Source organism: Zingiber officinale, chromosome 1A, assembly GCF_018446385.1.
Source record: "Zingiber officinale cultivar Zhangliang chromosome 1A, Zo_v1.1, whole genome shotgun sequence".
NCBI lineage: Eukaryota > Viridiplantae > Streptophyta > Magnoliopsida > Zingiberales > Zingiberaceae > Zingiber > Zingiber officinale.
This window is the reverse complement of record NC_055987.1, coordinates 139703257-139720566: the sequence shown is the minus strand read 5'-3', so window position 1 is coordinate 139720566 and position 17310 is coordinate 139703257. Positions and strand designations below refer to the sequence as shown.

The following is a 17310-nucleotide window of genomic DNA, read 5'->3' as shown; positions in this document are numbered from 1 at the left end:
CATATCATAATGATAATACTTCAATAAAATATAAATAAATAATTTAAAAAATGAAAATAGATTAAAAAGAGTATAACTATACATTCAACCTCTGGATTAGTTAGTAAATGTTTAGATTAGATTTGAAACTTTAAATATAAAGAAGATGACATATTAGACTAATTAAAAAATTATAATAATTTTTGATATTTAAATTAAATAATATACCCTAATATAGAAGAGATAATATAAGGAGGGAGCCAGCCGGCTAAAGCCCAGGCATTAACAGTGGGTCTGTGTTCGGCCACTTGGGGCTTCGAGTCACTACTGTAGGTTTAAATGCCACGTGATGGCAGCGGCTTGTGGTGGTTGTAGCAGAAGTCGAGTCCTCTGCCTCGCGCTCCGCTCTTCGCTTCTCTTCCTCTTCGATCTTCGCTCTCTTCCAATCTTCCTCCGCCGCGCATTCAGGAGAAGGATAGCCGATCAAGGAGATGGTGGGGCCGGCTCGCCCAGTCTTCGTGCTCTTCGGATCTTCCATCGTCCAGTTCAGCTTCAGCAATGGCGGATGGGGAGCCATCCTCGCCGACGTATATGCCCGCAAGGTACTTGGCCTACCCTCCTATCCGTCGATATGATGATGCCATCTCACGATTTCACCTATACGAACATTAGTTGGAATTTCTAGTTTTCGTTCGTAGATTGTGGTTGGCGTGCAATGCGGTGGGAAAGGACTAAGGTTTGCAACTTGATGTCAGAGGTTCAGTGGTAAAATGTGAATAGTTTCGATCATTTGTCTGGATAGAGGGTCCGGCGTCTTTTGTTCTTGTGGTCCATGGAATGAGAATAAGCGACAAAAATGTGGATTTTCAATTTTTTTTTTTTCCTTCCCATTTTCACTTTGTTGATTCTCTTTTAGCAAATACTCCAAACATTTATTTTAGATAATTAATTATAGGGATCGTAATGCAAACAAGGAAACAAATATATAGTAGTAAAGTAATTGAAGATCAGATTAGTTCAAAAGAATCAACAATTAATATTTCTTTCCTTTAATTAAGTAATTAAAGGAAAGAAATTGTAAGCTTTTAAAATTAGAAAATATTAAAAATTTGCATATCTGCCATAAAGGAAAAGAAATTGAAAATCTTCAAGAGTAGAAAACATTCAAGATTGAGGCATGTACAATAAATAAAATTAAATTGCAAATATTCAAGATTGACTCATTTATAATAAATAAGAGATTTTATTTTTTATTATTTAGCAATTAATATTTTTATTTTGATAAAATAGAGAATAATATTAAACCCTATTAGATTAGTTTATTTTTTTAATTTAAAATATTTATTTTCATATTTACTATTGAGTCTAATCTATAAAAGGAGTTCCAGTCATGTATTTTAATCATCTTTATGTGTGAGAGTTTTTCCTTCTGTGGGAGGTTATTTCTTTTTTCGTTTCATCCACTTTGTTCCTAGTTGTTGGGTGGCTCGATAGTTCAAATTTGGCATTGCGTCAAAAGGGAAAAAAATTAAAAGACATAGGAGTTGAGGCCTCTCAGACATTGCTTGCTATGAGATCATAACCACCCTATATCAAAATCAATACTCATTATTTTAGTTATTCTCATTGCAAATTCATACAACAACAATAATTAAGTCTTTATCTTACTAGTTAAGTAGGGTCGGCTTTACCTATAATGGATCCTCCTATGCTATTGAGCTCAATCCTCTACTACATCCTTATCTATATTAATCTCATTGTAAATCCATATGGCAGAAATTCTCCTCATTAATTCAATTCATTAAACACCATATGACAGGAATTCCCCTCCATGGTCAATTCAATTCATTAAACACTTGGAATCCTGATCTAGCAACACAAGTTAAGCATAACACACAAAAAAAACTACAGCCCAATACTCAGTTCAACTTGCACCTAATTGACGAAAATATTTAATAATAATATATATGATATGAGAGTAAACAATACAAAAAAGCACTCAAACAAGGCCATGCAAGCTCTCACTCTTTATATACACTTCTTTCAAATATATTGAGAAACAAAACAAGAACCTTCACACACTCCTGAATGCCAAAAAAACTACTAGAGAAAAAAAGTCCTCTCAATGCTTCCCAGCTCCCTCTCCTCTTATGTGCCACATAATCAACAAGACAACCAAAACATGCAACAAAAATTATAAGAAGACACGCCCAAACTCATAGGCTAAAATAGTCTTTAAATATGTTGTTGTATTCATTGTTTGGTTCGCCTGAGCCTCCATAGCAAAACATGAGACTAGGTAAAAATGAACTAGAGTAGAGAAAAACATACTTTAAAGCCAGAGATGAGAATTTAGAAACCTATATATCATGGTTGGTTACTAACAAGATAGTGTTACAAACATAAGAACAATGTGCAGAATCAAATCAACCTTATGGGGATAGATTGACTTGCCAACTTGATAGACCAAACAAGTTTTAGCCTTTTGATCTCATTGATGTTGTCTTTTTCTTGTTCGTTGTATCAATTTGACTTTATTTTCAAAAGAATATTTACTTAACACATCAGTCCAGAATTTTTTTTTTTTAGTTTTATGCTGCGTTATCATATTTTGACCTTTCAAATATTTTTTATTTTCTTTATCCAATTCAGGCTGATATTATACTACGTGGATATCTTGGTTGGAACTCTAGGCGTGGTGTTCAAGTGCTTGAAGAAGTTTTCCCAAAGGTAAAGATATTATTCCTTCTATTTATCATGATTTGATGACTCTAGAAACATGACAGTCTACGAAGTTCCAAATGCAATTGTACAGTTTGTGAGTTCCAAATGCAAATGTGCTACAACACTGTCACATTATGTGGTCCATGATAGTCTTCCTCAGTATTATATACTTGTACAGTTGGTGGGTTTCATGTATAAGGTTCTTCCTATTTTGGGGGAATTGGAAGATTTTGACTCTTTTCCTATGCATAAAGTCAATTCGATTGAATGCTCTCACCATGAGAGTTCCTCTCATTGTATAGGAAATGTTAGTTATTTATAGGACAGATTTTCATCCATAAATCCAAGTTCATTTCTAGTGATCTATCTAAATCATGAAAGTATAGTTATACTATTAATTACAATATATTTACTGCTAAGGAAGTCACAACTATTATATATTTATAGCTATTAATTAAGGCTTGATATATGCTGTCATATATGTTTCATCCTTGATGTAAGCTATCATATATGATGTCATCCCCCCTCAAATTGATGTTGGTCGATCAAGAAACATCAATTTGCCCACTAGAAACTGATGACATTGTCGTGTCAAGGCCTTAGTAATATATCAGCTATATGAAGGTTAGTGGAAATACGAGGAAGAGAAATAATATGAGTGTCAAAGGCTGCGCGAATAGAGTGACGATCCATCTCAATATGTTTAGTACACTCATGATAAAAAGGATTAGCAGCAATCTGAATGACACTAGTGTTATAAGCATGAGCCGGAGTAGGAGTAGACTGAGAGAAACTAAGCTCAACTAGAAGACCACGAAGTCAAACAATCTCAGAACAAGTAGTTGACATAGCAGGGTATTCGGACTCCATAGAAGATTTAGAAACACGATCTTGCTTCTTACTCTTCCAAGAAATCAAGCAATTACCTAGAAACATATACCAACTCGTGATAGATCGACGAGTATCGGGACATCCCATCTAATCAACGTCACTATAGGCAACCAGATGAAGAGGAGAACCAGTTGAAAAAAAAAAATCAACAACAAGGTGCCCCATGAAGATATCTAATGATTCGATGAACAACAGCTAAATGCAGATGACGGAGAATTGTCATAAATTGACTAATTTGCTGAACAACAAAGGAAATGTCCGGTTGAGTAATAGTCAAATAGTTTAAGCTGCCCACCAATTGTCAAAATATCGTATGATCAAAAAGAAGATTGCCCTCCTCACACTGGTACTTTGTGTTTACTTCAAGTGAAATAGCTATAGTAGAAGCATCTTGGAGACCAACTAAATGAAGCAAATCTTGTGTGAACTTATGTTGATGCAAAAAAATACCAAAAGAATCAATATGAACTTCCAGACCCAAGACATAAGTAAGAGGATTGAGATCCTTCATATGAAATGAGGCTTGAAGATGTTTCAAATGAGCAATTAAAACATAATCGGTCCCAGTGATAACAAGATCGTCAACATAAACTAGGAGAATGACAATACTAGTAGATGTCTTGTAAAGAAACAAAGATGAATCATATTGACTCTGCTTGAATGAAAATTAGAGCAAAGTAGATCTGAATTTATCAAACCATGCCTCAAGGAGCTTGATTTAACCCATATAGAGATTTCTTCAACTTACAAACATCCAAAGAAGAAGAGGAAGAAGACAACCCCTGCGATGGAACCATGTCAATCTCTTCTTTGAGATCACCATAAAGAAACACATTCTTAACATCCATCTGATGAAGTGGTCATCCTTGTAAAGCAACAATTGAAATAACCATTCGAAATGTTCACATCTTGGTAACCCAAGCAAAAGTCTTGTGATAATTAATGTCATACTCTTGTTTGATACCCAAGGCAACCAATCGAACCTTATAGCGATCTAGAGTACCATCTGAATGAAGCTTGATAAAGTAGACTCATTTACAACCAATGACTTTAACATTTGGAGGCATACAACAATATCCCAAGTGTAATTGTCCACAAGAGCTTGAAGTTCTTCTTCCATGGCATTGTGCCAACAATCATGTTTAGCAGCCTCACATGAAGAAATAGGAACAATGGACAGAGTTGTATGAAGAGATGTATGGGAAAAGTCGTACCGATCCGATAGACAGATAATTCTGGAAGAGTGTCATGGGATGGTATGTGAAAGTTGATTGCCTATGAAAGAAACAGTTTGAACAGACGCAGATATTGAATCAAGCTCAGAAGGCTGTAAAGTTGGACATTGTTGTCGTTGATACACAAAGTCAGGCTTGATTCGGTCAAAAGTATTATATACCTCATCAAAATTAGGAAGGATAGGTGGCTCTGGCAAAGACTCAATATGAGTAGAAACAAAAATTAAATTTTTAAAGAAAACAACATGACGAGGGATACGAAATCTGTTAGAACATGGATCATAACAAACATAACATTTGTGTGAAATACTGTAACCCATAAAATCACATTTAATAGAATGAGTAGAAAGTTTATGGTGTTCATGAGGTGGCAAATGAATAAAGCAAACACAACCAAAAATATGCATGTCAAGATAGTTAGGATGTCTATGAAAAAAACGATAATATGGAGATTCAAAGTTCAAGACATGTGAAGGCAAGCAATTAATTAATTTAGATGGAAGAAAAGATTCAATCAGTAGAGTTCGAACAACGTTTAACAAATGTTAGTTCTTACGTTCAACGCGTTCGAAAGCAATGCCTTTTGTTGTAGAAAATCATGGAATTCATGAGACAAATATTCACCTCCAGAATTAGACCTTAGCACTTGATTTTTGAAAAAAAAAAATGGGTCTCAACATAAGCTACAAATGTTTTAAAGCCAGTTAAAACCTCATATTTAGAACGAAGAAAATAAATTCAAATATATTTACTTTAATCGTCAATGAATGTGACAAAGTATGTGTAATTGGCATGAGATATAATATGAATCATATCAAGGCAGCTTTTTGCATGACTACCATGAGAAGGAAAAGAAAAAGACTTACTTTTACCTAATTTACATGTAGAGCATCAAAGGAAAGATGAGATGAGAAATGATCCTTATTGCTCAAGAAACCACAATTTAATAAGTGAGATAAGACAACAAAATTAGGATGATCTAAACATTTGTGTCATATTTCACCTTTTTGGTTTATAGTACTACAAGCTAAAAAAACAAAATTAGGAATGTAAAAGTGTAAAGGAAACAAACGTCCAACTTTAGGCCCCTTCGCTAGTATCTTCCCCGACACCTGATCTTGCACAACACAACCATCACGAGAAAATCGAACATCATTATCAACCAATTGCCCTACTGAAATGAGACTAGTATAAAGCTCAGGAGATACCAAAACATCTTTGATTGAAGAATTAATATCCCCAATATCATGAATAGGTAACTTACTAACATTAGCAATCTGATTATTTTCATGATATTTTTTAACATTGCTAAGAGTCTCAAGAGAACTAGTCATATGATTAGATGCACCAAAATCCACAAGCCAAGATAAAGATGGTGTAGTATGTTTACCTTGAAGTCTTAAGAGCATCCACATCAGAATCTTTATCCAAAATCTAAAATTTAGGGTAAAAGAACTACTTTATTAAATTTATATATCCACTTTTCACTACACAATGCATCAACTTTCCTATAATTTACCATATATTTATTTTTTTATTATTTTTTCTCTTTCCTTCATATTTTTTATTATTAGATAGAGGGGAGAGATTTTTTTATTAGTTAAGGGAGGAAAGAGAAATATTATTTAATGTTTAGGGAATAGAATGCATTCCCTAAATTTAGAGAACTATTCTAAATTGAACAGGTTTGGTTATATTGTCTTGATAGTAAACTTTTTTAAAATACTCCCACATGCTTTTAGTTGTCTTATATGGTCTCAGATTAGGAACAAGCAGTTGATAAACTAATCCTAGAATCCATGTCGTGACTCTAGCGCCCTTGACTCCCCACTGAGCCAATTTAGAAAGATCGGTAGGTGCTAGATCACTACCATCAATGTGAACTCATAATTCTTTTCCCATGATAAACAAACAAAACAGAAATTCCTACGTAGAATAGTTCTTACATGTGAAACACACACCAAAAATATCTGAGTTGGTAGTTAACATAATATTCATTACTCACAAAATGCAACAAGAAGTGTTGAAAATCAATAGGCCAAGAGTCCAAAAGCTTGAACTGAAATAACACCACTAGGAATTCTGGAAATACTCCCAAAACCAAGATCTAAACTTCTTAAGAAGACACTCTCAAATTCTGAATTATGGCTCGATACCATGTTAATTGGATTGAATACTCTTACCATGAGAGTTCTTCTCATTATATAGAAAATGTTAGTGATTGATTTTTAGCCATAAATCCAGACTTGATTTCTTGTAATCTGTCTAAACAGGAAGGTATAGTTATCTATTGATCCTGTTCGAAAGCGGAGAAGATGGTTAGCTGGGGATGTGGCTTTACAGTTGACTAGACAAAGACTCCATGCGGTCCTGCAAGATAAGGAGCATTAGTGCCGGGTCGGGAGGGGATTCCCGGCGTTGGCCTTTCGACGCTCAAGTCAGTCCTCGGCACAGTAGAGAATAGCAACGAACAGTAGCACAAAGCGTGTTGAATAGCAAAGTAACGCATACCTCCACCCATGGGGATGAAAACCCCCTTTTATAGTGTCACTGTAGTGTTTGTGCATACATCTCAAAGCGTATGCATGTTTTTCTAAGCATCCTAGGAAAATACAAGTTAAATAGTGTACCTGATACCTTTCGTTAAGTGAGTATACAAATCTTTGATGTGACAAGCTGAAAGCTTATAAAGTATGATTTGCCTACTGAACATGCTCTGTTGTCAGTGGCACAAGCCTCCAAAAGGGTATGACAAGATATGTAGGTGGGTCCCATATAGGCTGAGCGGAGGCCGCTCGGCCAGGATATCCCAGTGCGATCATACTGAACAAAGCTATCTTCCTTCGCTCGATTGTATTGATACCCCGTGGTAGTTTTGATATGATAAACCAAGTTAGGTTAGGTCCTGTTGGTGTTTAACCCTGTGTTTAAGTGTACAAGAGCTTATGAGCACAGGAAGTCGAGCGGAAGACGCTGTTAGTGAGAAGGATGGCACGGGAGAGAGTCGATGGGCTCGGTGCGTCTGAGAGACGAGTTGCTACGAAAGAGTACATCGACGGACGAGAAGGACGTGCACAGCAGTCCGAGGGACGAGAAGCCGGAGTGGAAGCCTGCTCGAGAAGAAGGCCGGAAAAAAGGTTCGGGTGAGCCCTATTCCAGTTGGTCGAACTCACCCAGGCGATCGGAGCAGCAGAAAAGCGAAAAGAGGTTGGAAACACTGCTGAAGGCGCCTTTAAAGGGAATTGAAGGCACCTCCGCGTCTCACTGTGGAAGGCGCCTTCTATGGATGGAAGGCGCCTTCGATGAATAGTATGATGGCGCCTTCCAGCCTTATGGAAGGCGCCTTGAACTAGGCAAATTTTGTCGTTGGCAGCGAATAAACTCTTATCCATTGGCGCCTTGCTAGAGGCGCCTTCCAGCCCAAGATAAGATTTTTCAAGGACTATAAAATGATCTCTGGACCTAGGAAATATAACACAACACTTGTGATTGATCCATCTTAAGTTCTGAGTTGTAATTGAGTGTGTCTGTAAGAGGCTTCTCCGTCTGAAGGAGAGTTTACTAAGCTTTTATCTTTCTTGGATTAATAATCTCCCCGGTTGTAACCAAGTAATTCATTGTGTCTCTTTCTTTTAGTTTATTTACTTTGTTTATACAAGTGTTCAATTTAATTATGCTATAAAGAACGAGGAAGGTTCGTTTTTGATTTTAGGGCTATTCTCCCCCCTTTAGCCGACCTCTACCGGACCAACAAGTGGTATCAGAGCCAAGTTCGCTTCAGGAGGACTAACTGCCGAACGAAGCACACGAGATGACCGGATCAAGCATACCCATCGGAGTTCGAGAGGAATTTCGCCAACTGGAGGAAGAAGATGGAGGTATTTTTCAAAACTAATTTCGATTTGCTTTTAATAATGAGATTTGGTTTTATAGCACCCGAAGGCAAAGAAAAATACCACTGGACCAAAAAGGAGCAGACTGATTTCGTGGCAAACGGCAAAGCAAAGTTCCATCTGCTAAGCATCTTACCGCCACAAGAAGTCAACCGGATCGGAGCCTACGAGTCTGCGAAGGAGCTCTGGGAGAAATTCCTAGAACTACACGAAGGAACCTCGGAGGCGAAACTCGCGAGACGAGATATGCTCAGAAACTAGATCAGCAACATCAAACTGGAAGAAGGCGAAACTGTTGCACACCTTCACTCAAGGATCAAGGAGCTCATCACTGGACTCACGAATCTCGGAGAAAAAGTAAGTAACCGAGATTCGCTAAGGTACGCTCTTAACGCATTCCCTAGAAAGACTGAATGAGCATCATTAGTAGATGCTTATTATATATCTAAGGATCTAGATTCAACGATTTTAGAAGAATTATTTTCAACTTTTGAAGTCTATGAACGAGATGTACAAGTCCAAAGGAGCATAACATTGCCTTAAAGGCAAAGGCGGACGAACAAGATTCAGAATCTTCTCTCGATGATAATGAAACAACACTTATGGTAAGTAAATTTAAAAAGTTATTTAAAACTAAAAGATTTAACCAAGTGCAGGGTAGAAAAAGAAGGATAAGATGCTAACACTGCAATGAAGAAGGATATGTGAAAGATAACTGTCCTAAATTAAAAGACAAGAACAAGAGCAAGAACAAGAACAAGAAGCCGACCCAAGCAAACAAGTACAAGAATATGAAGGCGACATGGGACGAAACGTCGTCCAAATAAAAAATTGAAACTATCGCCGTACTTGCGCTAGTGGCAAGTCACCAAGAAGAAGGAGACGAAGCAAGCTCGTTTGAAATGAGCATCGAAAGCATCGATGAAGGGGGAGCGATATCGGAATAAAGCAGTACTTCAGGGGAGCTTCGGATCACGGGATCGACAAGGTAAGTTAACTACGATCTCTTCCTCCTGATAAATTATTTTAATTTGTTAAATTATTAACAAAGAATTATTGTAAATTAGAAAAGGAAGTTAAAGAATTAAAGTCAACTCTAGCTAAATCTTGTCGATTAGAAGACTATGATAAAATAAAAAAATGAAAATGAAATAGAAAATTTGAAAAATAGTGCATGCTCAAATATTCAATATATTAGAAAATATAGTGGATTGAATTGGTACCTTAAATACCATAAGAGCCAGATTAGAAAAATTTCACAGAAATATATACCTAAGAAATTTTTAATTGACTAGTAGGAAGGAACCTATATTGGGTTCCAAAATTATATTTGGATTGAATGTTTTTAAATTATGGCTTTCAAAGTAAATTAAATATTAAATTTCTTTAAGAGGTTTTGTCTAGAAAGTGGTGGTTGTTCCAATATCCAAGAATGTCTAGTCCCTCGCTACAGTCTGGAAGCCAATTATTGGAATAAGTATTTAATTGACTAACTGTTAAGCATTTAGAAGTTATAAAAATACATTAATTTCCTGTTAAAAATTAATTAAATATTTTTTAAATTAATTTTTATCTTTTTAAAACAGTTAGAAAAAATTTTTTCACTGGTTTTATTATTTTTACTATTAGACTTTTAAATGAACCCCATTTTTAAATCTGATTAAAATGGGGAGTAGGAAAGAACAAGTTAAGTCTAGAGGGTACTTGCAAATTTTTTTTCTCTTGAAAAAAAAAAAGTTAAAAATTTTTAGTAAAATTTTTTTTTGTAAAATTTTTCTAGCAAATTTTACTTAGAAAAATTTTCTTACTTGCAAATTTTTTTACTTGCAAAAATTAGAATTTTTTTTAATTACCCTAACTTAACTTGGGTTTGATCACATAAAAAAGGGGGGAGATTGTTAGTACCCCATGGTAGTTTTGATGTGATCAACCAAGTCAGGTTAGGTCTTGTTGGTGTTTAACCCTGTGTCTAAGTGTGCAGGATCTTAGGAGCACAGGAAGTCGAGCGGAAGACGCAGCTAGCGAGAACGACGTCACGGGAGAGAGTCGACGACTCGGTGCGTCTGAAGGACGAGGTGCTGCGAAAGAGTACACAAGCGGACGAGAAGGATGCGCACGGCGGTCTGAGGGACCAGAAGCCGGAGCGAAAGTCTACTCGAGGAGAAAGCCAGAAAAAGGGTTCAAGTGATCCCTATTCCGGTTGGCCGAAATCACCCAGGCGATTGAAGCAGCAAAAGAGAGAAAAGAGGTTGGAAACATTGCCAGAGGCACCTTCAAAGGGAATTGAAGGCGCCTTCGAGGCGCCTCTGCGCCTCATTGTGGAAGGCGCCTTCCATGGATGGAAGGCACCTTCGATGAACAGTACGAAGGCACCTTCCAGCCTTATAGAAGGCGCCTTAAACCAGTCAGATTTTGCTGTTGGCAGCTGATTAACTCTTATCAACTGGTACCTTGCTGGAGGCGCCTTCCAGCCCTATGGAAGGCGCCTTCCAGCTCAAGATAAGATTTTTCAAGGGCTATAAAATAACCCCTGGACCTAGAAAATATAACACAACACTTGTGATTGATCCATCTTGAGTTCTGAGTTGTAATTGAGTGCGCCAACTACTGTAAGAGGCTTCTTCGCCTGAAGGAGAGTTTTCTTAGCTTTTATCTTTCTTGGATTAATAATCTCCCCGGTTGTAACCAAGTAATTCGTTGTGTCTCTTCCTTTTAGTTTATTTACTTTGTTTATGCAAGTGTTTGATTTAATTATGCTCTAAAGAATGAGGAAGGTTCATTTTTGATTGTAGGGCTATTCTCCCCCCTTTAGCCGACCACTACTGGGACCAACAGATTGTCCCATTGTCGGAGGATTGCCTTTCATTTGACCGGCCATGATAGTCTGTTGGGACGGTGGTTGGGGGATTTACTATTGTCTCTAAACCTCTGTCGCAGGTTTTCAGAGGATGGCCATTCATATATGTCGTTCGTTCGGCATTGTTGCCCCGTTCGGTCGACTTCGCCTAATCTTTGGACCATGTCTCTTTGCCTGTTTTGACTTTGACTTCCACGTCAGCCGCTCTTCTCTACTTTGACCCATCTTTAATGGCCCCTCTTCATCACCGTATCACAAGCCTTCCCCTTGAGTCTAGTCGAAGATGGATGCAAGTCCGACTGACTGTACAATCAGTATGTTCTGGAACTCTTCTTCCCGATCGGGTGTCCTAGGGTTTAGAATCGCCGCTCAGTTATGACAATCATAATCCTTTCTGCTTTTCAAGAAGCAGGCTTCTTCCCGACCAGACGTACCAGGGTTTAGAGTCGCGCTCGGCTATGACAATCATAATCCTTTCTGCTTTTCAAGAAGCGGGCTCCTTCCCGACTGGACGTACCAGGGTTTAAAGCCGCCGCTCGACTATGACATTCACTGTTCGTGCTTTTTGTCAAGAAGCTGACTTCTCCCTGACCGAGCGTGCTAGGGTTTAGAGCCGCCGCTCGGTTAAATATATTCCGAGGTTAATGTCGTTCGGATCCATCGCTAACAACCCTTAGCTGTATTTTTAGATTCTTTCTAATCACTTTCCCCGATCGGCTTCTCATACTCCGAGGTTGATGCCGCTCGGATCTAACACGATCAACACTTAACCGTTTTTTAATTTCTTTCTGATCACTTCTCTGAGAGACTACCCTCACTTAGTGTCTTTTAATTGTTGTTGACGTCACCGTAATGTCTTGGAAACGGTTCAAATTCGTGGCCATTAATATAAAGCACATCGACCATGACTTCTAATCATACCCTTCCACTCCTCATTAATGTCACCTATAATCGAATGCCACATGTCGCCTTTACCTACCGTCGTATATGTGATGTGACAGATTATTTGGATTCAATGCGACGGCTGCCTTTTCGAATTCAGTGGCCAAGATTAAGCCTCGTTTTCTTAAACCCTTGATCGGACGGCTCAAGGCAGTCGTTCCCAGGGATTTTAAACCCGTCGTCTCTTTCTCTGCTCACTATATTGCCTTTGCTTTCTTCTCGTTTGTATTCTTGCTCTCTGTTCCTTGCTCGTCGTTGGCAATCCTTCTTCAGTAGTAAGCTCTTTCTCTTTCTTCCCTTTCGATCCTCGATTTCTATCTTTCGTTCCATGGCACTCTCTCCCCCTAGGCTGCCCCCAGGCCGTGGTATACCTCCATCGAGTCTGATTTCAATGGTAACGAGGTCGACCAAATGAAGATGACCTACCACATTCCTGATGATTACAGAATCGCCATCCCTTCTGCTTATGCTCGTCACTATACTCCTCTGGACAACTTCCTTCCCTTTTTCAAAGACCAATTCTATGCCGGCCTACAATTCCTTGTTCATCCTTTTTTCTCATAAGTTTATAGATACTTTCATATTTCCTTGCAACAGTTAGTAACCAACTTATTTAGGTTACTATGAGGGGTTGTTATCCTATTCTGCCTATACGGAATTCCTCTTTTACCTTGCATTTTTCATTATTTTTATTATCCGAAATTGTCCAAGCTGAGCACTTTCCTCTTCCAGGCCCAAGTAGGCGCTGCCCTATTCAAAAAGATGTCCTCCTCTAATAAGGGTTGAAAGGATCAATACTTCTTTGTGTGCCTTCTCGATCAGCCTGCGTTCCCGACCGACTAGCAGATGGAGCTACCGAAATCCCCGTGCTAGGAAAATTTCATTGGGAGTCGTCCTACCTTCAAGCCCATGCACAAATCAAGCAAAACAAACCTTCCTTGAACTTATAACTTAATTAAACTAAACACTTGCATAAACAAAATAAGAGATAAACTAAAAAGACGAGGCTCACAGATTTACTTGGTTACAACCGGGGAGGTTGTTAATCCAAGGAAGTTAAAGCGCACTAAAATTCTCTTCAGGCGGAGAAGCCTCTTTACAGTAATGGAAGCAAAGAAATAGAAAGCTAAAATAGAACCGTGGATGTGTACAAGTGTTGTTTCACAATTTCTTGTTCTTTTTTAGCTTTAGGAGCAGGGATGCTTATACAGCCCTGCTCGGGGTGCCTGGAAGGGTTCTAGGCACTGGAGGGGGATAAAACTTTATCCTCTTCGCAACGGATCGCGATCAAACGCGATCCAGATAAAATCTTGTTTCAAGCGCCCGGACTAGGAAAGTCAACCAAGTTGACTTTTTCTAGTCGAGGCCTTCTGCTCCGGTTTTGCTCGCCTCAGTCCGGGTCTTCCGCTTCAGTTCCTCTTGCTTTGGTGATCTCGGCCATCCGGAATAGAGCTCACTCAAACCCAACTTCCGACCTTCTCAAGCAAGCTTCCGCTCTTGGCTTCTCGTCCCTCGGAATTGCCGCGCCCCTCCTCGTCCGCCTGTGTACTCTTCCGCAGCACCTCGTCCCTCAAACGCACCGAACCCGTCGGCTCTCTCTCGTACAGTCCTTCTCGCTAGCTGCGTCTTTTGCTCAACATCCTGTGCTCCTAAGTTCCTGCACAATTAGACACCGGATTAAACATAATAGGACCTAACCTAACTTGTTTGATCACATCAAAACAACCTTAAGGTACCAACAATTTTCCTCTTTTTGATGTGAGCAACCCAAGCTAAGTTAGGGTAAACTAACATAAAATAAAAGAAATAAATTTGTAATTTAAAGTGCAAAAATTTAAAACAGTTTAAACTACCTCCCCCTAGACTTAATCTTCATTTCTCCCCCTTTGATCACATAAAAAGATGGGGTACCAAAAAAAATCTAAGGGTAATTTTTTAAAATAAAACTTTGATTTTCAAACAATTTTGAAAAAATTTTCAAGTTTTTGAAAACTTTAAAAATTTTTATAAATTATTCTGATATCACTTAGAAAAATTTACAATAATTTTATAAACTTTAAGTTTTGCACAAAAAAAAATCTAAGTAAAAAACACTGAAAAATATTTGAGTAACTATTTAAAGCATTATTTAATTACATTGTTTTAGTCAATTAGTCAATTAAACATTTTATTTCATTAATTGGCTTCCAGGCTATAGTGAGGCACTAGGCCTTCTTGGTTATTGGAGCAACAACCACTGTCTAGATAAAGCCTCTTAAGGAAATCAAACATTTAATTTTCTCGTTGAAAGCGTTATTTCTAATTATGATTTTAACTTATATAAGATTTTAGAACCCAATATAGGTTCCTTCCTACAGGATTAATTAGAAATTTTGGGGGCACATAAAATTGGGAATTTTTCTAATTTGACTCTGAAATTTAAGATACCAACTTAGTCTTTTAAAATTTTGAGTTTGAACAGTTAAATATGTATGTTTTTCAAGTTTTCTACTTGTTGTCTTCAATTTATCATTTTCTAATTTTAATTTTTCAAAATCTTCTAATAAGCAGGATTTGACTAGAATTAACTTTAATTCTTTATTTTCTTTTTCTAATTCGCAACCATCTTTAGATAATAACTTAACAAATTTAAATAACTTATCAATAGGAAGAGATCATACCTGACTTACCTTGTCGATCTCGTTATCCGTAGCTCCCCTGAACTGCTGCTTTCTTCCAATGTCGCTCCCCCTTCATCGATGCTCATTTCAGACGAGCTTGCTTCATTTTCATCGTCCTGATGACTTGTCATTAACGCAAGTCCGGAGAAAGCCTCAATCTCTGATTCAGACGACATTTCATCCTATGTCGCCTTCAGATTTTTGTGCTTGTTCATTTGGACGGGCTTTTTATTCTTACCCTTGTCCTTGTTCTTCAATTTAGGGCAGTTATCTTTAACATGCCCTTCTTTATTACAGTGGTAGCATCTAATTATTCTTTTCTTTCTATCATGTAGATGGTTTGTTTTTCTAGATTTAACTAATTTTTTAAATCGCCTTACCATCACTGTCGTTTCGCCGTCGTCCAGAGAGGATTCTGAATCTTGTTCGTCCATCTTAGCCTTAAGGGCAATATTGTGCTTTGGTTTCTTCTTCGAATCTGCACATCTCGTTTCATGGATTTCAAATGTTGAAAATATTTCTTCTAAGGTGACAGATTCTAAATTTTTAGAAATATAGTAAGCATCTACTAATGATGTCCACTTAGTAGATCTAGGAAATGCATTAAACGCGTACCTTAGCGAATCTCAGTTGCTTACCTTTTCTCCGAGATTCGTGAGTCCGGTGATTAGTTCCTTCATTCTCGAGTGAAGATATGCAACAGTTTCTTCTGCTTCCAGTCTTATGTTGCTTAACTGATTCCTTAGCAGATCCCGTCTCGCGAGCTTAGCTTCGGATGTCCCTTCGTGTAGTTTAAGGAACTTCTCCCAAAGCTCATTTGCTGAGTCGTAGGTGCCGATTTGGTTGACTTCTTGTGGCGGTAGGACGCTCAGCAGATGGAACCTGCTTTGCCATTTGCCACGAATTCGGCCTGCTCCTTCTTCGTCCACTAGTATTCTTCCCTACCTTCGAGTGCTACAAAACTGAATTTCATTATTTAAAGTACTTCAAAGTTGGGTTTAAAGTATACCTCCATTTTCTTTTTCCAGCTCGCGAACTCCCCCTCGAACTTTGGTGGGCAGATTCTCGGTCCGGTCATCTGGTGTGCTTCATTCGGCGGTTCCTCTTGAAGCCTCCTAGCTCTGATACCACTTGTTGGGACCTCGACGGCCAGCTAGAGAGGGGTGAATAGCCCCTGCACAAATCAAGCAAAATAAACCTTTATCGGACTTATAATTAAATTAAACTAAACACTTGCATAAACAAAATAAGAGATAAACTAAAAAGATGAGGCTCACAGATTTACTTGGTTACAACCGGGGAGGTTGTTAATCCAAGGAAGTTAAAGTGCACTAAAATTCTCCTTTAGGCGAAAAAACCTCTTTACAACAATGGAAGCAAAGAAATAGAAAGCTAAAATAGAACTATGGATGTGTACAAGTGTTGTTTCACAATTTCTTGTTCTTTTTTAGCTTTGGGAGCAGGGTTGCTTATATAGCCCTGCTCGGGGCGTCTGGAAGGGTTCCAGGCGCTTGGAGGAGGATAAAACTTTATCCCCTTCGCAACGGATCACAGTCAAACGCGATCCGGATAAAATCCTGTTCCAGGGCACCCGGAAGGATTCCGGGCGCCTGGACCAAGAAAGTCAACGAAGTTGACTTTTTCCAATCCTAGCCTTTCGCTCGCCTCAGTCCGGGTCTTCCGCTCCAATTCCTCTTGCTTGAGTGATCTCGACCATCCGGAATAGGGCTCACCCGAACCTAACTTTCGACCTTCTCAAGCAAGCTTCCGCTCCTGGCTTCTCGTCCCTCGAAAATGCCGCGCGCCTCCTTCTCGTCCACCCGCGTACTCTTCCGCAGCACCTCGTCCCTCAGACGCACCGAGCCCGTCGGCTCTCTCCCGTGCGGTCCTTCTTGCTAGCTGCGTCTTTTGCTCGATATCCTGTGCTCCTAAGTTCCTGCACACTTAGACACAGGATTAAACATAATAGGACCTAACCTAACTTGTTTGATCATATCAAAATAACCTAGGGTACCAACACCACTTGCCCGACCCTCCATGGTCCCAGTGGCAGTCCCTTCTGAGTCGACTACCTTCGACGTGCCCTTGATTCAGCCTAACGAAGGAAGAGGTTCCGATCGGAGGCTTCC

General features: G+C 38.5%; 1 protein-coding gene across 2 annotated transcripts in view; it reads left to right on the top strand.

Moving 5' to 3' along the window:
• Positions 1 to 349: 349 nt before the first annotated feature.
• LOC122010325 (GDSL esterase/lipase CPRD49-like) overlaps positions 350 to 17310 on the top strand; it is a 28803-nt gene continuing 11842 nt past the window's right edge. For both annotated transcript variants that reach the window (XM_042566825.1, XM_042566820.1), the window contains exons 1-2: positions 350 to 581; positions 2632 to 2709. In XM_042566825.1, the coding sequence (XP_042422759.1) occupies positions 471 to 581; positions 2632 to 2709 (189 nt within the window). In that variant the 5' untranslated portion in view covers positions 350 to 470. The remainder of the gene's footprint in view (positions 582 to 2631; positions 2710 to 17310) is intronic.